This window comes from Podarcis liolepis, assembly GCF_965112155.1.
Source record: "Podarcis liolepis genome assembly, chromosome: 5".
In the NCBI taxonomy this organism is placed as follows: domain Eukaryota; kingdom Metazoa; phylum Chordata; class Lepidosauria; order Squamata; family Lacertidae; genus Podarcis; species Podarcis liolepis.
In genome coordinates this window covers 41551368-41575819 of record NC_139556.1, presented here as the reverse complement: position 1 = coordinate 41575819, position 24452 = coordinate 41551368, and the positions used below count along the sequence as shown (strand labels likewise).

Sequence of the window (24452 nt, the reverse complement as noted above, 5' to 3'; positions counted from 1 at the left end):
GTCCTCATTCCAGTCTGAAGACGACGGTAAATGATATCCAGGCCCGTTTTTCTCCGAAATGTGTATTTGAAAAAAAAGAAGAAGAAAAAAGAAAAGAAGAAATGGCCGTTGCTCCGAGCGCGGGGTATTGAAATTCCCCGGTGGCCTTTTGAAGCCTCCTTCAATCGAGTCGGGCAGTAAGTGAACATTTGCATAGACGGATAAAGGATGTGACAAGTCCTGTAAATCGCTTACAATCCAATGAAATGATCTCTCGGCAGACACGGTGGAGCCAGCCCTACCAGGGCTTTGGAAAATGTGCGAACAACCTCTTTTGTCGGGGAGGCATGATGATAATGGGCCGGTACTTATCTGGCCTTTGATGTTGTGTTTGCCCCTGTCGCTGTTTGCTTGGGGGCGCCCCATATAAGGGAAGATGCGCGTCACGGCCTGCGCGTCCAAAGGCTTCAGCTCATCCAGCGCACAGGACCCGGGCTCGTCTAACCCCCGACGGCAAGCGCGCCATGACCAAGGCTCCCTTCTCGGTGGAGTGGCTCTCCCAGAGCAGCCAAGCCACCAACCACGCCCGGAGCAGGGAAGGAGTCAGCCCAACCGCGTCTTCGGCCTTCCCCGACGGCATCCCGACCCAACAGAGCGAGCCTCCGTCTAACTGCCGGTCTGCCGGGAGAGAACGAAGGCCGGTCGGGGAAAAAGTCGTTCCCAGGGGCCACGAACCGCCTTCTGAACACCTCCCTTCGCTCCAGAAGAAAGTGAATTCCTCCTCGACGTCAGCAGGTACTACTTCTCTAGCAGGCTCCGATTCATGGAGGAGAGGCTATCAATTTGCCTTCACTATACTCTACTTCCAATTTGTGTCCTGATTGATACCAGCTGCTGGGAAACGGAGGTGGGGAGAACGCTATTGAGCTTCCCATGGTCATCTGGTTGGCTACTGTTAAGACCAGGACGCCGGACTTGCTGGGCCGCTGGCCTGATACAGCACGGCTCTTATTGTTTTTATAGGTGTTTCCCATTGATCTCCGGGTTTCTAAACTCGCAATTCCTCGGAAGCAAGTGCCCCTGCTGATGCTTTTTTTCGACGGAATAATGCAACTTTGGGGAAGGGCGAATCCTAATGCTCTCTAGAGTCTAGCCGGACTTTCCAACGTGGGGAATATTGCCCGTCCGGGCGCGAAGGGGTTTTCTGGGGACGCTGGTTCGAAAGCCTAGGAGCTTGGAAAGGCGGCTTCAACATTAATAGGCGAGGCGCTGGCTCGGTTTTCCTAACAATCGAGCACGGAATAGAGTATAGGCCACTTACTATTTTCCGGTTTCCCGGTCACTGATCAGGTCCTTTGCTTCCTTTCAATTCCTTTGACAAGGCCGAGCTGCGAAAACCATTGATCGCAAGCCGCTTTCCCTAAAACCCATCCGAACCCTTCTTTCCACCTGGAAATAGTGGCCTGTGTTTCCACCACTATCTGTCAAACTAAAAGCCAACTTTGCGGGGGAAGACCTGGCTGAAATATATCCCGATCCTGTGCGGGAAGTCCTAACCAGCTCTATAAGACTTAATCACCCAGGTGAAACTCTTACATCAAATGGCAAGCTCAGGTGTAGGAATTATAGAATCATTGACTTGGGAGGGTCACTTGGCCCAACGTGGAGCTCGAAACCACGGCTCTTAAGATTAAAATTCTCATGCTCTTATCAACAAACTGCCCAGGGCAGGGGAAGGGAATCGCGGCTATTGGTGTGGCGGTTCAGACCCTTTGCAACTTCCTCCCATCAGTCGGTCACCTCTTTTATTATCTTTTCGGCATCTATTGAAGTCCTTTCTCTTTTAACAAGTCTTTTAAGTGGAGATCTCCCCACCCCCAGTCTTCTCTGCATTGGCCTAGAATTCGCTTGTGTGTGTTGTTATTGATGTTTTTACTGTGAAATAGTTCGGGGTTTTCAAAGAGAGCGATTGATCGAGCAAAATAAAATAGAGGATAATGGAAGTGTTTTCCCGGTGCTGTGAATGAACGGCGCTAAAACTGCAATGCGATGCATACTTATATTGGGAGTAATTTCTCTTCAGTGCAATGGGGCTCTTTTTAAAAAATAAGACATGCATGTAGGCTGGACGAATGAGCCGGAAATAGCTGAGCCCAGCTTACTGCCCTAGGATTTTGAGGGGGATAAAACATCAGTTTCTCCGAACATGGGAAATGTGTTCCTTTACCCGCTATTGATTTCTACGGTGGGCGTGTCCCTGACCATCTGGCTTTTGTCTCTTCTTTCTGCTAGAGGCGTCTGAGGCTCCCAAGCGGACGTGGAGTGCAACGGAGGGCAGCTCGGACGGCGAAGGGAGCCTCTCGGAGGGCCAGACCCCTGAAGACTGCAGCGGCAGTAGAAGCACCAACAGCCGCCGCTTGCGCACCGCTTTCAGCGTGGAGCAGATCAGCACCTTGGAGAACTCCTTTAAGCGGCACAGGTACTTGGGCGCCGCAGAGAGACGCAAACTGGCCAGTAAGATGCAACTCTCCGAAGTGCAGGTAAGCGACCAGACTGGCTCAACTCCTGACAAACTCAAGAGACCCTAAAATGGCTATTATACTGAGTAAAAGACAATAAAATAATCTAGCTACTTTTGGGGAGGCAGCTGGGTATGGATGTGTGCATGAGAGAATTTCCTTGACTGACTTTTCTTAACTTTAAACAATTCTTACTGCATTTTATATTATGCCTTTCCTTCAGCGTGAGGTTCAAGGTCTCCACCCACCACCACCAAAAAAATGACAATCTGGAAATGACATGGTGGTGTGGGAAATTTAAAAGAAGCAGAAGGATTTCAACATAAAAGTGGTTGAGTGAGGGAGAATGCTGTGTTAACCAATGAAGAGCTCCTCCATTAGTTCATCCACTTCTCTCTCTCTCTCCTGTCCACAGATCAAGACTTGGTTCCAGAACCGACGGATGAAACTGAAGCGTCAGTTGCAGGAGATGAGACCCGAACCTTTTCACGCAGTGCCATTTTACAGCCCCCTCCCTTTTGGACCTCAAAGTGGGCCTGTGTCCTATGTTTACTCTCCACACCAGCATACTTTCACTGGGAGGGAAGCTGTTCCTTCTGGCATCCCCTTCCCTCCAATGCCAGCTCCAACTCTGGATCCCAGAAGCAACTCTGGAGGGCAACCTGGTGCTCTCTGGCCAATGCCCATGCCCTACTTCATAGGATGCCAGGACCCTAGAACTGTCTTCCTGCCCCTCTGAGTCAATCGTCAGGAATGCTGCTGACCCACAGAAGGATTTGCACTAAAGTCTGCTCTTCCAGAGCTATATTTATAGCTACTGAGATTCCTGAATACATAGGTTTTGAATATATTTTGCACAGAGATATGAGTGGGAAATTGGGATGAAAATAAATAACTACAATGTGTGTGTGTTTTTTTTAAAAAAGCTAATTCATTCAGCAAGACCTTAACTGAGTTTTGACATTTAAACGAGGGCTTGACACAGACCAGCTTCAAGCTGCCCCTTAAATTTAGGTCATGGGGCAGAACAGCAACATCTGGAGAAGCCTGATATAAAATTAGACAAGAGCCCATCACCTGTGATCGATTTAGCAAGATCAGCTTATGCTTGATTTAGGGCTTGATAGTGTGTTGTTCGGAAAGTTGTGCAATAATAGCATCAGAGAGATGTTAAACACTGTGATTAACTTACTTCTTTGTAAGGGTGACCCTGAGAACATTGATGTGCCATAAAATTCTGGTGTTCATTCACAACCCACTGATAAAGTTGTCTGTGTTTGCAGTGCAATATATTGTACTTTTATCAATATATTGCTCTTTATGATAAGATGTAAGCCATAAGCTAATTCAAAATGCTTTCTGCATTAATAGGTATGTTTTTAGCTGGGGTGGGGATTGGACTCCCCCCCCCCCAATATCAAATACAGAAAATAACTGGAACCATTTATTTTGGTAAAGATGTATGCATGTGCAGAATTAATCAGATATACCACTTAGAGATTTTATTACAGTAAAGCAGTGCATTCATTTTGTTTTTTTAAAAAACAGCTATATAATTTTAGCATTTGTGTAGTGCTTTCAGGTATTTACATGCATTACCTAACAACAATCCTGTAAACAAGATCCATGGGCAAAATGTGCCTCCAGACCTCTCTGGCGCTTGGGACTTTCCCCCAGGCCTCACCCCATCCCTAGTCATGCATCCTCTCCCCAGCCATGTTTGGCACATTCCTTTGCTGTTTTTGCCTGGCTGGAATGTGTCTATGAACTCTGATCATGTTTTTTGCTTCCCTGGATGGAGGATAGAGGTCTCTCTGTGTGTATGTGTAGAAACTAGCTCCTCTCTTGTTCCTCTGCCTATGTGTTCCTCTGGCTCTGCTCCCCATGGTCATGGGGCCTCCAGAAAGGCTGAAAAGAAGTCCCCAGTCCAGGTTATTGTTCCCCATAAAGCAGATGAAGACTGAGGGAACTTGCCACATTCCTTTTTAAAAATCCTTATGATGCAGTGGTACTTCAGGTTACAGACTCTGCTAACCCAGAAATAGTACCTCAGCTTAAGAACTTTGCTTCAGGATGAGAACAGAAATTGCATGACGGCAGTGCAGCGACAGCGGCAGGAGGCCCCATTAGCTAAAGTGGTGCTTCAGGTTAAGAACAGTTTCAGGTTAAGAATGGACCTCCAGAACAAATTAAGTTCTTAACCAGAGGTACCACTGTACTAGGCATTTATATAGTACTACTTTTATTCTCAGGTAACTGCAACAGCCCTGCAAGGTAGATCATTGATATTCCCCACATTACAGAATAGGGGTTTATAGTGAGCTGCTTTGTAATTTGCAGGGCAGGCCTATTCATGTCTACTCAGAAGCAAATTCCATCAGGTTCAATGGAGTTTATTCTCAGGTTATAGGACTATAGCTCAGTGGTAGAGCAAATGCTTTGCATGCAGAAGGTCCAGGATTTAGTGCCTAGCAACTTCAGGTAGGACTGGAAAAGTCCTGAAATCCTGGAGAGCTGCTGCCAGTCAGTGTAGGAAATGCTGACTTTGATGGACCAATAGTCTGTATAAGAGAGCTTTCTATGTTCCTAATGTTAGCACTTTAGACAAAGTGGCCCAACAGAAAAGAAATCTAATCATTTTGTATCTTTTGGATAGTCCACAGATATTTGAACTGTGATTGTATTTGATTTGATCTGCTCTGATTTAATATTACAGCATTTGTGCAAATGTTGAGAAGTGAATTATTAATCGGTTAATGAGTATTAAGAGGAGATTTCATCTTTCTACTTTATTTCAATGTGTATATTTTTATATGCTCCCCACACAATAAAAAAAAAGTTTTGGAAATTTCATTTGGTTCACTTTGCAAGCCTTCTCTCTCTCTCTTTTTTTAATGGATTCATTTAGGTTGTGGGTGTGGGTGGGTGTGGGTGTCTACACTATCTGTGTGTGTGTGTGTGTGTGTGTGTGTGTGTGTGTGTGTGTGTGTGTCTTTTAGCATGCCTCTTGACATGCACTGGATTCCCAGAGAAATAACTGAACCCAGATCTGGATCAAGTTGAGGTCCATGTCATCATGAAGTAGCAATGCAGAGCTGATACTCCCTCCACTTCCAGCTGGGTGTGCTTCCATAAAAATACACATTTTCAAACTTGCATATATATCCAGCTAAATTATACTCCAGAGTAGACCCATTGATGTTAATGGACCTATGTTAGTCATGCCCATTAGTTTCAATAGGTCTGCTCTGAGTATGACTAGCATTGGATAGAACCCTTCAATTTAATTTACAAGCCTATGGATTTCATCTCAACACATGACATTCCAATGTGTCCGGCTTGAATGACCTATTCATATTTAATGGGTAACTTGAGAATGCAATAGGTGAAGTACCACTTTTTCTACTTCGTTCCTTAAATGGCATACAGATGTGTAATTGCATTTCTATACAGCAGGCTGTTCCTAAGGGCACAGGAACACTGATTAGGTGTCTCTTCTGGCATAGTAAAACTTGAGCCAAGCCTTATGCATCAAAATGGGTAATTTCATTTGCTTCACTGGGATTCTGCAAGATCTGGCTCTTTGCTTTGAATAAAAGGCAAGGTATCTGAGATCAGAGCCCATCCCTAAACCCAAATCCTCATGCTGAAACGACTTCACATATCTTAATTCAGATGTTGATTGTGTGTTTAAGATTGGGACCCTTAAACTCTAATCTCAGCCTTAATCCAGACTATCTGGGGTTGATGGGAGTTGGAGCCCAATAAGATAGGGAGTCAGCAGGCAAAACTAGAATGAGTTGGCTCTGTCTGGCATTGGCTCCATCCACTGTTGACCTCTCCACTTTCCACCAGCTCCAATGAGAACTTATCTGCCACTGCCTGTCTGCTACTTTAAGCAGCAGGCTGCAGCCCTTCCCTTGCAAAGAACCACTTGTGAGTGTCTAGTGATATTCTAGTCCTTACCCAGCACTGGACTGGATGCACTTGAGAGGCACAGGTTCCCCTCCCCCCCAAAAAAAATCTAGAGCAGCTTACCGTGAAGGCCCCTTATATGTCCTTTTGTACAGCCCCTACATTCTTGCCACTCTGAGCTCTTAAGGTCGGGTTGCCCTATTTCAAAAAGTAAAAACCATGAAAATAAAAATGAGGAACGCCCCCCCCCAAATTGTTGAACTTTTTAAAGGAAAACCCAGATGTTGCTGAGCTTTTTTTTTTTTTTTACAAAAACACACACACAAAAAATTGATTAACTTGCCTAAGATCCAGGACAAAGCACCATATTTCAGAAATTCTCCCTGGACATCATTTCTGCCTTTGAAATCCTGGTAATGTTTGGGAAAATCTGAACGCATGGCAGCCCTGTCTTAAGGATAAGATAGAAATAAATCCCAGGGAACAAGTGACTACCTCAATGAAAATGTATTCATAATGAAGAATACCCAGTAGTGAAATCCTATTTAAGGACATTTGATCAGGATGATGTATGGACGCATCATGTGGAAAACAGGTGGCATATAGTGCGTGGTTCATTCATGTAACTCAGTTCTGTTGCCCTTGTTCATTTATTCTTCCCTGTTGAGCCTGGATTGGAGCATAAATAGATGGAATCCTACCATATCCTTCAGCAACAATGAACATATAACTGATGGGAACATCTGGAAGCTAATAGCAGATTGCCAGGGTGGTGGAATGTACCATTTCATACTGCATCTTGTCTCTAGCCTTACTCATCCTTATGTGAATCAGTTACTGAGCAAAAAGGGGGAAAGAGTTTCTGGTGTTATATTTCTTCTCTCTTCAATGTGATGAAAGATTAAAATGTCTCCAAGGGAACCCTGACATGTGACTTTATCAGACAAAAAGGAGATGTAGCCTGGGAGAGTATAAAAAAATCAAAAGTTTTCTGATCAAAAAAATTCTAACCAGCTCTATTCCCACTGATGTTTTGTGATTCAGAAAACAGTCAGAGTAGCTTTGCTTTCTAATTCCCTATGGGGCTGTAAAATGGTGATGGACTTAGCAAATACCTGTGAAGGTATCCTTCCTGGCCATGTACACATCAAATTGTGCATCAATGTGAAAAGGTTGGGATGTGAAGTCTTGGAAATTGTGCAACACACAGCCCTCTGAAGTTACATTGTACACTTTTTATACTAAGAACTTGTTTATTTTTACAGGCTTTCCAAGAAGGATGAGTTTACACACAGGCAGAATTTGATGTGTTTTAGACCTCTATGGCATTCTGTGATGCTTTATTTGGAATACTTATATTCAAGATAAATAAAGTCTGGCTACCATATGGCAACAGACCTAAGTGTAACTAACTAGCAACTAACACATGAGTTTTAGGTAGCATGCATTTGTGGTCGATCAGTTCACGGCAGTATACATTCATTTCACAACAAACCTGTAAGGTAGGGCAGGCTGTGAGAGAGGACAACTTGCTTCAAGTCATTCCTGTGAGTTTCACAGCTGTGTAGGGATATGAAGGGGGTCTTGCTTGTCCAAATCTTGCACTCTGTCCATTGTTGTTGTTGTTGTTTAGTCGTTTAGTCATGTCTGACTCTTCGTGACCCCATGGACCAGAGCACGCCAGGCCCTCCTGTCTTCCACTGCCTCCCGCAGTTTGGTCAGACTCATGCTGGTAGCTTCGAGAACACTGTCCAACCATCTCGTCCTCTGTCGTCCCCTTCTCCTTGTGCCCTCCATCTTTCCCAACATCAGGGTCTTTTCCAGGGAGTCTTCTCTTCTCATGAAGTGGCCAAAGTATTGGAGCCTCAGCTTCACAATCTGTCCTTCCAGTGAGCACTTAGGGCTAATTTCCTTAAGAATGGATGCATTTGATCTTCTTGCAGTCCATGGGACTCTCAAGGGTCTCCTCCAGCACCATAATTCAAAAGCATTAATTCTTTGGCGATCAGCCTTCTGTCCATACTCTGTCCATACCGGCTCTTAAAACACTTTAATCAAAGTTTCTTGCTGGTGTGCTATATTTTCTCATTGTTCAAAGAAACTGGCCCTTCCAGGCCAAGATATTGAGACAGCAGCAACACAGAGACAGAGAGTACAATTACCTGGGAGAACTGTTTTTCCTTCCCCCTATTTTGGCGGGGGAAGGATAAATGCAGCCACGGAAAAATCCCAGTTTGGATCAGGGTCGTAACAAAAGAAGGGACTTCAACTCCTTCCTTTTGCACCAGTTTCCTGGCCCAAATCTCCCTCCAAGAGCTGCTGGCAGTGGCAGGGGTTGTTCTGCAAAGCCAGTTGCTGCTCTGGCAGAGTGATTCAGACCAGGAAATGGGTACATGGAGGTAATAGTTTATCCATCCCCATCCCCAGGGCTGTGATCCTAATCTGGATTGGATCCCATGATGCTACATTTACTTTCGGGGGGGGGGGAGGTGTTGTTATATATTTATAGGCTCCCTTTTTCCCTGATGGGACTCAAGGCAGCTTACAGATAAAATCAAGAATCACTAAAAACATGGAGGAAATAACCATCATTAAAAACAACTAAACATTAATAGAATTAAAAGTATATACATATAGAAAATCTGTTTAAAACATACAAAGAATTACAATAATAAATGGTGTATGTAGGAGGCCGGGAGAGATGAGAGGGAGCCTGAGGTCCATGAACTGGTTAATCCTGTTTGCATCCAACAGCTGTTAAGCCATCCCTAGTTTTGGACAACAGGACTGGGTGCTTGTACTCCAAAATACACCAGGGCTAGACTTGGAATGCTAACTCATTGAATTAAAAGCCCTGCAGAGTTATATGGCTATCTAGTTCTCAGGTGGCCTTCAAAGCAGGAGATGATGCTTGTCTGTTTCACCCCAGGGCATATCTCCAGATCTTACTTGCTGAACTACAGTCATTAAGAAAGGGTGTTAATAAGGAGAGAATTTACAGCCCACTTAGCTCCCATTCAGAAAGCATTGGAGAAAAGCAGAATGAATGGGAGGAGCAGAGAAAACTGCTGATGAAGTCCTAGGAATAGGTAACAGTGTAGACTGCTGCCTTGTTATTTTTAGAAAACAAAATATATTATTAATTTGGGAACAGCTATGCATCGGCAGAATGAGCCCAGAAAGGAGTACCTCCAGAATCAATGGAGAACTACTATGATCTAAGAAGGATCCTATTCATATCTCCCAACATTTTCCTAGTTTAACCAAGAGAGTTTTCATCATCTTTGTAATTGTTTGGGAGAGAAAATAAAGATGGGGAAACTGCAGTGTGTCACTTTTGTCGATGGATGCCAATTGTTTTCTTAGGCACCAGGCAAGCTGTTCCAGTTTCAAGGTCTGCTTGTTGAGGCAGCCATTCTTCACCACATTGGCCTCAACAATTGACCTCCTTGAGGTTGGTATGGTGAACCAATTCTTTACCACAAGGCTCATGAGATCCACTGACAAGTTTTCTACGGCCATGATTTGGAAATCATAAACTTAACTGAGGGGAATGGAGAATTGGCCATGCATGCACAAATGGTACCTTCTGGACCCCATCAATACATTTTGGAATTGGTGGATTTCAGGCTTATCCACCAAACAGTGCCTCTCTCTCTCTCAGAAGGCGCTGTATCCAGCTGTGTTGCCTCTTAAGGACCGATGACACATGGTCTTAAACAAACAAGGAACTTGTGACATTCTGTGGAAGACAAGTGGATGAAAATGGAAGGGAGGTGAGATAAAGTAACATCAGAGAAGATGAAACAAAAAGGAAGTGGAGAGGAAAAATCAGACAGACGATGATAAGCTGAGTAACTTATGTTGTAGCAAACAAGAGGTGCCTTTATGGGTGCCAGAGAAGGTCAAGCATTTACCTAACTTCAGGAGCATAAAGCAACAAACACATTTCCTCTGTGCTGTCAAAGGAGATCTGCATTCAGAACCAGTTTAGAGATGTGTGCATATTATATACAGGCCCCAATAGTGAGTTGATGTAGATGAGAATACATGGCCCCAATTCAGTCATGCACAATGTGATGATTTGGAGTTGGAGCAGAGTCACAGTCTTTTAGGGACCAACTTCTGCTACAATAGGAGTCTTATTGTAAGCTTTCTGGTTACACAGAACATTCACCAGGCAGAACAGAATGATAGCTTAACTCTCAGATAATTATGTGTGATAAAGACTTCTATGTGACACATAGCGTTTCACCCTGTAGATGGTTCTACGCCAACTAACATTAGTGAAATAAAATAGGCTACGTTTTCTGTTATATGTCTTAATCTCTAGGACCAAAATGGCAATTACCATTTTAATGGCAGGAAATACAAAACAAACTATTTTGAAAGATAATTGGTTGAAAAATTCACCTTTCTTAATGACACTGAAACATAATGTTTATGAACATAAGCAAGTTTAACTATGTTCCATAGGGCTCACTCCTAAGTAAATGTGTTTTTAGTATGATAAGTCTGTATAGTGCCATAATGGGAAGTATGCACTACCATCCATATATATCACAAAGTTCTTTTTCTGTTGAGAAAAAAAAAGTGTTAAAGTATGAGGAAAATATTCCAGTTGCAATCTTCTTAATCAATCTCATTGTGCTACTTTCTGGAAAACTGTAATAAATTTCAAGCATCTCCCCATTGTTAAGCATAGAGTACAATACATTATCAAATATCTTTAGTGTGGTCACTGATTGCTTATTGGGGTAATGTTTAGACTGAGCCTTTGATCATGAGATACTGCAGAAAACCTGTTGTCCAAAGAGAATTCAAATCCTAAAAATACCTTCACCAGCATCTAGTGTTGTGCTAAGGAGGCATCGCCTAAGGCTATCATTTGGGGCACATCTGGGCAGAGCAACAACCAGTATCTCATTTGTGAAGGGATTTCCTGTTAACAAAACTTCTATCCAAACAGTTGCTCCATTGCTCAGATATAGTCGTATGAAGGAATCTGCAGGGACATTTCCAGATGGATTTTATCCATTCATTTTTTAAAAAGTGAGTATAACTCACTCTTCATCCGTAAAGACACCTGGGAGGGATACACAACATAAAATACAATGACACAACCAGAGCCATAAAATAGATGACAATAAAAGCATCTTCTACAAAGAGCAGCAGCTACGACAAGAGCAGAGCTGGTGGCACAGATACATCAAAACCAGAATTCTAAGCTTAGGAAGGCTTCAGCTGATGCTACAAAAAAGTCAAAGCCAACTATAGCATAGGATTGCATCATAATGTTTGTCTTTTTCCTTCTCTCCCCATCCCATGCTCTGCATAGCACCTGATCAGAAAGGCATAGCACCTGATCATAGCAGGACTCAGAAAGCTTGCCACTCTTTTGTGACATGCTGGTTGGTCCTAATAAAAGTATTGCCCAACTGTCTATTTTGGATCTTATGGACCAATGCAGCTCCAGTTGCTTTTTATAGAACTGCAGTCACCTTTGGGAGATCTTATGGGTTCTGTGTGATTGGGATGCTTGGACACTCTCATTCAAGAGAGACTGGTCCAAGTAAAACACATATCCTGCCTGTGACTCATACTCAGCGTAGGTGCACTGAGATCAATGGACTTGGCTAACTTAGAATCATACAGTTGGAAGGGACCCCAAGGGTCATCTAGTCCAACCCCCTGCAGTGCAGTCCCCTGATTTTAATGCCTGTCCTCAGAGTACGATGTAACTGGACACAGCCCATACAGTACAGTTGAGCATATGTAGTGTGCGTTTTCTCAGCCACTAAGAAACTAAGGACCGGCCTATTGCCACAAATCTGCAACTCAGGACACTGGTCTCAGGCCAGGAGATCTTCCCTGAGAGGTCTGTGCCTCCTTTTCAGAAGTCAGCTCCCCATTAGGGAGGGGCTGCTTTGTGGGGAGGGGAGCCGGGTCTCCAAAGTGACCCTGGAGTGGGCGGAGGTAAGCCGCCCAGGTCAGCAGGGTCCCCGGCCGTGTCTCCTTCAGCCCAACCAATTGGGCTTGCATAGGGCCGTGGCTTCTCCCGTGGCCAGGGATGCTGCCTTTTCTGCTTCCAGTCCTCGATCTCCCAGCCTGCCCACACTCTGCTTTGTAGTTTGACCTTGATATGACTTACGTCGGTTGCCTGGTTGTTGGGGCCAGGTAGGAAATTTTCCACTTGGCATAATTGACTCTAGCCACTTGGTTTTCGCCTACCTAGTAGCAATCATCACAACTTTGTGAGGTTAGGCATTGGGTAAGCCTTTTGTGGGAGTGGAGGTTGCTGCTTCCGCCTGCCCCTCCATGGTAAGGGTATCCCGTTAAGGGGATCTGGGGGTGTGGTTCCTGTCCGAAGCCTGGGCATGGGCCAAGACACATCCCTAACGGTGACCCGGGGGGGGGGACGACCTCATTTGATGTACATCAGAGGGCTCCCCCCTTCCAGTGGTTAACCCTTCAAAGAGACTTCCTGCGGGCATGCAGGAGTCAGGTTCTAACATGGGTCGGCAAACTAAGGCCCGTGAGCCGGAGCCGGCTCAATCGCCTTCTAAATCCGGCCCGCGGATGGTCCGGGAATCAGCATGTTTTTACATGAGTAGAATGTGTCCTTTTTATTTAAAATGCATCTCTGGGTTATTTGTGGGGCATAGGAATTTGGTCGTTCCCCCCCCCCCAAAAAATAGTCCAGCCCCCCACATGGTCTGAGGGACAGTGGACCAGCCATAGCTGTCAACTTTTCCCTTTTCTTGCAAGGAATCCTATTCGGAATAAGGGAATTTCCCTTTAAAAAAGGGAAAAGTTGACAGCTATGGGACCAGCCCCCTGCTGAAAAAGTTTGCTGATCCCTGGGTTATAGTCTTGCTTCACTCAATTGCCTAAGCCAATACATCTGTAACCAATAAAGTTGTGGCCTTATTTATCCCATTAACCCAATACACTTGTTTTTGTGTGTTTTATTCCAGGGAAGCTTGGGATCTGGGTCCTTGCCATGCAACTTTAGACCCCTACTGACTATTATTATTCCTTAACAGATACACTCCAGGGAAACATGACTGAATCAGCAAGGCAATCTGGGCTTTTTCTTGCTCAAGGAACCATTCTGCAATGGGGCTAGGAAAACCAGCAGGAAGCTGTGTCCTGGGGCAAACCACTCTGCCCCCTGCTGCCTTCCTACCAGGCAGGCAAACCATTTCAGGCTGTGAGTTCAAGGAGAAAGATTTCGCCCTGCCAGGCCATTAGGTCTAATTGCCGCCTATTATCTCTCCCTTTGAAGCACAATCAACTGTCAGTTAAACTAGGATAACCCACCCCCTTCCCTTTCCAAGGAGGCTGGGCGTGGTGGTGGTGGTGGGGGACTCAAGCTTTGAGTTTTTATGGAATATTTTCTTGACTCAAGGCAGTTTGGAATTGGAAGCAGCTGCAAGGAGGGGTGTCTGGATTTCACCCAGCTGTTTTCAACACATCTGCAACAAAACTGGGGAAAGGAAAAGTGGGGGGAGTGTTAAGAGAAAAATAATAGCACTGTGTAATGTGTATAGATTAAATAGTATAATAAATATATAATTTTGACATTATAAAGTATGGTGCATATATGATAAAAGGGGCACTGTTGAAAAACCCTCATGTAATCTTAAACAAGATATCACTCAGGATTTTTAGAGCAGGGGAGGTGGTCTACCCCCTTTTTCAGTAGTGGCTGGTACCTAATAATAATAATAATAATAATAATAGTCGTCATTTATTTATTCCCCAGGCACTCTGGGCGGCTTCCAACAAGATTTAAAATACACTGAGAGGGTAGAAGGAAGGGAGTTAAAGCCAGAGGCAATAAACGGCAGAGATAACTCATTCCATTTTGGTCTTCCTCTTCCTCCCTGCTGCATCCTATAATGGGCAACACCAAGAGGAAGGAGGTAGAAGCGGGCAGCAAGTATCAACGCCTGGATTGAATGGATGTCAGAAGATGTTGGCCGAATGAGATTAGTGTCCTCATGGACAATCCTTCACTGCTGTCTTTCGTAAAATAGGTTTCAGTCCTCAACCAATAGCAGACCCAGCTGTCAAAAATATATGTGCAGATGTGATCAACATGAATACAACCAGCACTAATGCAGATTCCATTCCTTCTCAATGGAACTCTCTTTTTGCTAAGTGCTCACAAAGATGTTAGAAAACGCCGTTTCACCAAGTTGGGGGCATTGTGCGAGTGAGAGACTTACAAATCTCCTCTACTTTTTTTTTGTAGCAATGCTGTTCAGCGCATTTCACAATCCCATCCTTTTGATCATCAGTCTCAAGCAAGGAGCTAATGAGATTTACTGAGATAATCACAATTTGAGTCCTCCCTTGAAACCAATGGCCACCGCTGTGACTTATTTTTTTCAAAATCAGAAGCAAATGGGAAGGAATGGGATTCTAATTGGTAAAGGAGCAGGTAACTCCATTTGGGAAGAAAGAGAAAGTGTATGTCAAGCTATCCCAAAACCCTGTTTTGTGTGTGTTGCAACACTTTTACCAATGCCAAATATCTCCTTTGCCCCAAAGTAGGGAAAAGGCGAGGTAAGGGACAAGTTAGTGGGCAAGGGTCCCTTAAACAAAAGGTTTTCTTACCCAGTTAATCTCATTGAAGCCTAATTGACTATCTAATAGCAATGATAAGGACATCAAAGGCTGGACTAAATAAACTTGTTAGCATTTCCAAAGGAGGCGGTGAGTGTTACAAACAGCCATCAATTGCTTATGGTTGGTACTTAAAAGGGAAACTGTCCCTCTGGGCAGATAATGATGTGTGATCTTAAATGAAGCATGGGAGGGGGGCATTGTCTCCCATGCAAAGCCTGAGGACAATGACAGTCTGGAGGGGATGAGGTGGGAGCTGCCCTATTTTGGATTCCTTTGATCAGCCAAATCCAGTCCTGAGTAGCTGGGGATCATGTCAGACTCCTGGCGCCTGGCCCTTACAGGGCTCTTTTACAACCCCCTATGCTCTGTGGATTGGAAGGTATTGCCTAGAATGGAACAACAGCAGTTCTCCAAATAGCTGGTGTGACCTTGCAGGAAAAGGAAAGGGAAAAGAAGGCGCGTCTCCTGTCACAACAATGTTGGGAAGCCTTACCTGTTGGTTGTTGCTGGTTATAGGTAATCTTTACCTGTTGAATGGTTGCTGGCCATACTTAGGAACACAGAAAGCTACCTTATATACCAAGTCAGACCATTGATCTACCTAGATCAGCATTGTCTACAAGACTCTACATTGACTGGCAAAATCACCCAAATGTTCTGTTGTGATGTGGCAAGAAAGAGGGGTCTAATGAACATGAACGGGGGATTATAGGCACCAGATCCTATGTAGCTAGGTAGAACGAAAGCCCACCTTTTTCAGCATTTTGTTTCTGACGTCAGCTAGGGACATATGCCTCTGGAAGCAACCAAGCACAAAGGGATTTTAGTTGTTTCTGTTTGCAGCCCTAGCAGCTGGTATTTGGTGCTATACTGCCTCTGTTCATGGAGGCTCCTTAATGGGTTAACTGTGTTTTGCCTGGTTAAGTAACAGCTCTTTGTGGGTTAACAATGTGTTTGTATGGTAGAGATCATTATCATTCCAGAAAATCTTTTGACATCCCTCTCTGAAATGTTGACATAATAGCTCAAATGCATCCCGGGCTCAGTCCAGGAACTACTTTTGCACTGTCAAGTGTGCAGTCATTGAAAACATATCTTGGTAATAATGGAAAGCTTGCACAGACTACATATGGAGCATTTTCTCACTTTATGCCAACGCCTCTGGAAGAACAATAACAGTGATGATAACAGGAATAATAATTTACATTTCAACCCAAAGGTTTATATTTGATAAAATGCAAGAAATCAAAACAGCAATATTAAAATGGTAAAACCAAAGATCACTTGCAAAGGAATATCAGGAAACATACATCCAATGTAGCAGAGAGACCAGCACCATAGCTCAGTTGTCTCCGAAAGCCTGAAGGAAAATACACACACATAAAAGCTGTTAATGTGCAAGACAGACAGTCTCCAGTGGAAGGGAGTTCCAAAATCCCTGTTAGTGGCTCAGATCATGGCCTGAATCCAGCAGAACTGCATGCTCAGTATTGTGGGCGTGATCCGGTGGAACATCCTCCCCCTGCAGCCAGAGAGGCCCCTTCTCTGTTGAAGTTCAGGCACCTGACAAAGACTTCTATTCCAGCAGCCATTTTAAGGATTTTCTGTTTTCATGATTAACTTTAATTGATTTTATCTACTTTCTCATTCTTGCTATATTTATGTACATCCCTTAGAAACTGTGGTGTCAGGACAGAAGGCCCTGAACCACCCACAGAGCCACAGCTGTTGAAAGGCAGTCTCCTCTGCAGAACTTCAAGCATTTGTGTATCAACTGTATAAACTTTTATGGACCAAAACTGACACTTTATATTGTGTCTGGTAGGAAACAGGTGGAGTATGACAGCTGCCTTCAAATATCTAAAGAGCTGTGACATGGAAGATGGAACAAGCTTGTTTTCTCCTGCACCAGAGGGTAGGACCAGAACCAATGAATTCAATTTACAAGAAAGGAGATTCCGACTGAACATCAGGAAGAACTTTCTGATGGTAAGAGCTGTTTGACAGTGGAACAAACTCTCTTGGAAGGTGATAGACTCTCCTTCCTTGGAGGTTTTTAAGCAGAGATTGGAAGGCCATCTGTCATGGATGATCTAGTTGAGATTCCTGCATTGCAAGGGGTTGGACTAGATGACCCTCGGGGTCGCACTCAGCTCCACAACTCTATTATCACATTTTGCTGCATCACTCAGCAACTTTGCAGCTGCATTCCGGACCATCTTCAAGGGCAGCCTCATGTACAGCGCATGACAATAGACTAAAGATGAGGCTACCAGAGCATGTATAACTGCTGCTAGGCTATCCAAGACCAGGAGGGGTGGGAAAATACATTTATTTTCCTATTTTCATGAAACTTATACTTCGCTTGATTGAAAAAAACAACAACAAACCATCAAAGTGGTTTACAAAGAGTGGTTTACATTCATTGCCACTGGGGCTTCCTAGACCTCAAATGACAATGATGGCTCCAGTACAGATCTGTTCAGGTCTATCCCTATCCAGAACAGGTTCTCACCAAAACGTCTGGATTTGGGAGCCACCCATCACCAGCAACTAAGAGTTTTAATCTAGCCCATCACTGCCTTTAGGCACTAGTCTAGCAACTAGTCTGAGAAGTGTGATGGAATGGAGAGATAGAGTTGGGTAGTTAGGCAAAATCCACATACTGATGACAACATTGGTTGAAACTTCCTGGCAGCTCCATACATTCATATAGATGTTGCAAAGCATGGGGGACAGAATAAAGAGGTAAGGTTGTGCTGCTTGCAAATATGCAAAAAGTGTCCCATGCGTTTTGCAACTGCATGCATTCAGTATTTGGGATGCAATCATATTTTAAACTTTTAAGTTTGAGGCTTTGGATAACTGTAAGGGACGTGGGTGGCGCTGTGGTCTAAACCACTGAGCCTCCTGGGCTTAGTCGGCAGTTTGAATCCCCATGACAGAATGAGCTCCCTTTGCTTTGTCCCAGCTCCTGCCAACCTAGCAGTTTGAAAGCACGCCAAAAAAGTGCGCTGCTCTGGTTTCGGTGTTCTGTTGCACCAGAAGCGGCTTTGTCATGCTGGCCACATGACCCGGAAAAACTGTCTGCGGACAAATGTCAGCTCCCTCGGCCTGTAAAGTGAGATGTGCGCCGCAACCCCAGACTGATCTGCAACTGGACTTAACTTTCAGGGTTCCTTTACCTTTTACCTTTAAGGCAGGTCTTTCAGTTCAGCTGTTTCTTGACATCATTTGAATTCTTCTGCTTGGTTTAGGTTTCAATGTGTTAAGTCTGTGTGGCATTGTGAGGTCCTACTCAGTATTGACCCTCCAGCAGCTTTGGGATCCTGCAACCTTTGACAAAAAAAAAAAATGTTTCCCACCCCTTCTTTGTTGAAGGTTCTGCTTTTTATGTAATATTATGGTACGCAAGAGGTTAATGGAAACTCTTCACAAAATGGCAGTTTTAAAACTCTACAGTTGTGGACTGTAGTGTGGAACTCATGCATCATTCACAACAATGTCTGAAATATGGTGCTGGACACAAACCTTATAATATCAACAGGTCTGATAGCCATTCAGATGGTCTGGAGGCCTTCTGCCTCTTGGCCTTCTGCCTCTTGCAGTCTGTTGGGCCTTGTTTCAGTCTGGGAGTCTCTTTGGGATGTTGCCTCCTCCTGTGTTGAAACAAAATTTCCAGCTGTCTATGTGATATGAATGTTCTTCTGGGTTTGACTATCCAGAATGGGTCAAGTAAACAGAAAACAGGAATGAATGATCCAAGAATTCTAGGGAGAAACCAGTTCTGTGCTGCAATGGCTATTTTAATTGAGAGAAGACAGAAGGGTTGGAGACTTCTGGAGCCAATGGCCTCAGAGGAGAATTGGGGGCCCATCCTTTGATTTCCCAATCTGCCTGCTGAAAGAGAACTATATTACTGCAGCTTAGTTCTACTGAAGGGCTGAGCAAAGAAAAGTAACTTTTGTAGCAGGTGGAGACAGGTTTTCCAGACAGACTCCTAGTAGGCCTATCCATCATTTTCTATTTCATTGTATCCTTCCATAATCTGGTTCTTTTTAAGAAACAGCCCATCTCCTTCTTAAATCCCGTATGCTGAAGTAAGTGCACAAAATGTGTCTAACTACATATTAGAATAAACTATACTGCATGTCACATCAAAATGGCTCTGGCAAAGCATGTAGCAATTTCCAAAGAGGGATTAAATAGCGGCAGGAAATGATGTCGGAAATTGCCAGTTGCTTATTACAATCTCTGTGTCTACTTGCTGCCATTTTGTGACCGGTTCTGACCTTGCAACACCATTTTGTGACAGATAAGCCTTAGTAATCTTCAGCTCCTCAAGTTGGCCCTGGGGGTAGAAAACTTGTTTTGTTAAACTTTTAGGCCCCTTTATACATTTGGAAGCTAATCTTGCTGGATTATTCTTTTCAGACCCTCCCTTTAGATTTATGTTCAGATAGTGCTATCTTCCCTTTACCCAGAAATACAGTAGGCCAATCCACACGGGAAATAAATTTGCAGTGGTGAGTTGCAATTCAACATTGAATGCATCAAGTTCAAAGGGTGACAAATGGAGGCTACAATCTTGGGTTCAATTGCTTCAGAATAATCACACTCAAGTGAATAAGGAGATTTCTAAGGATCTGGCTTCAGGGTACTGGCAGGCTGATTTAAATCAAGTTCTCTTTTGATATGTAGTACTTCAGAACAATGATGAATACTACCTGTTTACTGAAACCAATAGAACATGTTAATTTACAACTAAATTGAATATTGCTGCTATTTAGAAAGCCATGATTAACTTTGCTATTTTGAATCTATTAGCAGAATCTATTTATTCAAATAAGCATTGCTGGCTTTAGGGTGTTGCAGGCAGTTTCCCAGCACAAGTGCTGAATGGAAGGGGCACATCATTAATAATAATAATATTATAATAATAATAATAATACAGTGCTACCTCGGGTTAAGTACTTAATTCGTTCCGGAGGTCTGTTCTTAACCTGAAACTATTCTTAACCTGAAGCACCACTTTAGCTAATGGGGCCTCCAGCTGCTGCCGCGCCACCGGAGCACGATTTCTGTTCTCATCCTGAAGCAAAGTTCTTAACCGGAGGTACTATTTCTGGGTTAGCAGAGTCTGTAACCTGAAGCGTATGTAACATGAAGCATATGTAACCCGAGGTATCATTGTAATGGTAATCTGTACCAAAATGAATGATCGTGAAAATAAACATGGGGATGTTGCACAAAATGCTATCCTTGTTCAGGGTGCCATATTACCAGAGTCCATCCCTGAAACCACTAGAGCATTTTAATTTACAACTAAACAGAAACAGAGCACTGCTGCTCTTTGTGAAGGTATAATTATTTTTGTCCAAGATTAAAATGATTTTAGAAATGTTTGCTTGATACAGTAATAGTGTTGCCCACTCATTTATTTATCGCACATCATGTGGTATGCATATCTCCTTCTACTTCATGGACCTCACAACAACTCCATGAGGTACGTTGAGCTAAGAGACATTGGCTGACCCAAGATTGTTCAGTGAGTTTTGCGGCTGAGTGAGGATTTGAACCCAGGGTGGTGCTGTGGGTTAAAACCACAGAGCCTAGGACTTGCCGATCAGAAGGTAGGCAGTTCGAATCCCTGCGACGGGGTGAGCTTCTGTTGCTCGGTCCCTGCTCCTGCCAACCTAGCAGTTCAAAAGCACGTCAAAGTGCAAGTAGATAAATAGGTACCTCTCTGGCAGGAAGGTAAACGGCATTTCCGTGCACTGTTCTGGTTCGCCAGAGCATGTCATGGGGCCACATGACCCGGAAGCTGTACACCGGCTCCCTTGGCCAGTAAAGCGAGATAAGCGCCGCACCCAGAGTCGGTCACAACTGGACCTAATGGTCAGGGGTCCTTTTACCTTTACCTTTTACTCCTTAGTTCTAGAAAAGGAATGAGGAACCTGTGGCTCGCCAGATGCTGCTGGACTACAACTCCCATCATTCCTGATCATTGGTCATGTTGGCTGGGACTCTTGGGAGTTGGAGCCAATCAATCAATGTATCGTACATAGCCAAAGGCCTTTACAATGTACAGCAGAGGGCAAGGCAAGGCTTTCCTCTGAAACTGCGTGGCATGCCCTATAAAATTTTACAACATAAAAAGTTTGTAAGATAAAAAAATAAAATTAGAGAGCATTAACAAAAGCGGAAGGGAGCTTCTTATCTGCCAGAGCAAATGTGGCTACCAGGTGTGTAATCTGTAGATCTTTATCAGCTAAGAGTTTGACTGTCACCTCCGGGGGGGGGGGGGATTGGCCTGAGAAAAGGTTAAGAGTAGATGGCATTTTCCCCTCTTCTGGGCATTGTACATAGGGGGCAAGTTGTGCATGATATCATCTACCTGATTGCATCCATAAATGCATTTGTTCCCTATGGAGGATTCCCAGGTGTCTCCCCTCTAAGTATGCTGATTGCGTCTGTTGGAATCTTAGTCCAAGAAATGCAATTGCAGGAAAGTTGGTATCTCAAGGTAGTGGGGCCTTGAATGGTTGATCTTAATTTGGGAGTACCAAGTAGAGTAACGGGCAGCTATAATGAATACTCTATCTCGATTGGAATCCTGGTCAAAGACACAATTTTTAAGGCCAAATATGTCTCCATTTGGAGATTGTAAGCCCTAAGCTTATTGTGACACCTTTGTGCCCAGCCACCTGTCCTTAGTTGCTGTAAACAGCAGAGCTCAGCAGAAATATGGTCCTCCTCAGAGGCATTCAGCCTGCACCAGTATCTGAGGTAGGGTAGTTTGATTCTGGCTGTTATCAAGAGGAGAGCCAACTCAGCTCTGAGGTCCCCAGTGGAAGCCCCAATATCTGCCTCATGAATTTGTTTTGTTGGACTTCTAGTTCAGATTTGATACCGCTTCCCCAGAGTTCAGCCCTGTAAAGCATTTGTGCAATGATCTTTGACACATAGATCTTGATGGCTGGGTTGATTAACTGGCCCCCCTTCAAACAGAAAAACTGTCCAGTAGAGCGAGCAGATAATAACTTGGTTGCATCCAGGTGGGGTTTCCATGAAAGCTTTTCATCCGTAAATAATCCTAGGTATTTACACCTATGTACTTGCTCAAGAGTATGACCACCTAATGTCTACTTGGATTTAGTAACCCTCTTACCAAATATGACCTCCTTAATTTTCACATAGTTAACTTTTAGATGTTCTTTTTTGCACAGTTGGCCAGATTTGACCAGCATCCTTCTGAGTCCAATTTTGTTCAGGGAGAGCAGAACAAGGTCATCAGCATATAGTAAAACAGACAAATTGGAGTCTGACAACATCTGCAGGACCACAGGTTCCCCATTCCTGTATCCTAGGAGGACATTCTAACCACTAGACATGGGTCAAGCAGCTGACCCCCCCCCCCAGATCAAGTAAAACAATAGAAATACTTAACTGACCAATCACGTCAGTTCTGCCCCCAACAACAAAAGTCCTGCCCCCTAACAAAAATCCTGGCTATGCCCATGCCACTAGTGACTAGACCATCCTAGCTTCTCAGTGTTAGAATCAAGAAACATAGTTTATATCAGAACAAAGGATTTCCACCAGGAAGAATAGGGTTTTTTGCTTCCTTTTTTTTAAACAAGAGGAAATGTCCTACTTTTACTTACAAAGTAAGTATTTATGATTTGCATACATCAAAATAAATAGCCTTCGGCCCAGTATACCTAAAGGAGCATATCCACCCCCATCGTTCTGCCCAGACACTGAGGTCTACTTCCAAGGGCCTCCTGGCAGTTCCCTCACTGCGAGAAGCAAAGTTACAGGGAACCAGATAGAGGGCCTTCTTGGTGGTGGCACCAAGGAAAAAAACCAACTATCTGACTTTTAGAAGACATCTGAAGGCAGCCCTGTTTAGGGAAGTCTTTAATGTGTGGTGTTTTATTCTGTTTTTAAGCTGCCCTGAGTGGTTTGGAAACCCAGCCAGATGGGCGGGATATAAGTAATAAATATTATTATTATTATTATTATTATTATTATTATTATTATTATTATTGGAGGATAACTTGCTGAAGCCAGTTGGGGTACCAAGTCCTTAATATAAATGTTAAAAAGGGTGGAAGAGAACACTCTTGTTTCACTCCTCTTGAAGTTTTAGAGGCTTCAGTCACACTTCCATTTAGACCAGCTCTGACCCTCATTCTGAAGCCTCTAAAACTTCAAGAGGAGTGAAACAAGAGTGTTCTCTTCCACCCTTTTTAAAGAATGCTCCAACTACCACACAATTGCACTCATTTCACACGCTAGCAAGGTTATGCTTAAAATTCTACAAGGAAGGCTCAAGCAGTATGTGGACCGAGAACTCCCAGAAGTGCAAGCTGCATTTAGAAGAGGCAGAGGAACCAGAGACCAAATTGCAAACATGAGCTGGATTATGGAGAAAGCTAGAGAGTTCCAGAAAGACATCTACTTCTGCTTCATTGACTATGCAAAAGCCTTTGACTGTGTCGACCACAGCAAACTATGGTAAGTTCTTAAAGAAATGGGAGTGCCTGATCACCTCATCTGTCTCCTGAGGAATCTCTATGTGGGACAAGAAGCTACAGTTAGAACTGGATATGGAACAACTGATTGGTTCAAAATTGGGAAAGGAGTACGACAAGGCTGTATATTGTCTCCCTGCTTATTTAACTTATATGCAGAATTCATCATGCGAAAGGCTGGGCTGGATGAATCCCTAGCCGGAATTAAATTTGCTGGAGGAAATACCAACAACCTCAGATATGCAGATGACACAACCTTGATGGCAGAAAGTGAGGAGGAATGAAAGAGCCTTTTAATGAGGGTGAAAGAGGAGAGCGCAAAATATGGTCTGAAGCTCAACATCAAAAAAACGAAGATCATGGCCACTGAGCCCATCACCTCCTGGCAAATAGAAGGGGAAGAAATGGAGGCAGTGAGAGATTTTACTTTCTTGGGCTCCATGATCACTGCAGATGGTGACAGTAGCCACGAAATTAGACACCTGCTTCTTGGGAGAAAAGCAATGACAAACCTAGACAGCATCTTAAAAAGCAGAGACATCACCTTGCCAACAAAGGTCCGTATAGTTAAAGCCATGGTTTTCCCAGTAGTGATGTATGGAAGTGAGAGCTGGACCATAAAGAAGGCTGATCGCCGAAGAATTGATGCTTTTGAATTCTGGTGCTGGAGGAGACTCTTGAGAGTCCCATGGACTGCAAGAAGATCAAACCTCTCCATTCTGAAGGAAATCAGCCCTGAGTGCTCACTGGAAGGACAGATCCTGAAGCTGAGGCTCCAATGCTTTGGCCAGCTCATGAGAAGAGAAGACTCCCTGGAAAAGACCCTGATGTTGGGAGAGATGGAGGGCACAAGGAGAAGGGG

General features: G+C 43.9%; 1 protein-coding gene across 1 annotated transcript; it reads left to right on the top strand.

The window, feature by feature from the left end:
- The first annotated feature begins 225 nt into the window (after positions 1 to 225).
- Positions 226 to 3370, top strand: LOC310707595 (uncharacterized protein). The gene is made up of 3 exons (XM_083504710.1): positions 226 to 774; positions 2272 to 2519; positions 2914 to 3370. Exons 1-3 carry the CDS (start codon positions 504 to 506, stop codon positions 3235 to 3237), a joined length of 843 nt encoding a protein of 280 aa, XP_083360836.1. The 5' UTR covers positions 226 to 503; the 3' UTR covers positions 3238 to 3370.
- The last annotated feature ends 21082 nt before the right edge of the window (positions 3371 to 24452 follow it).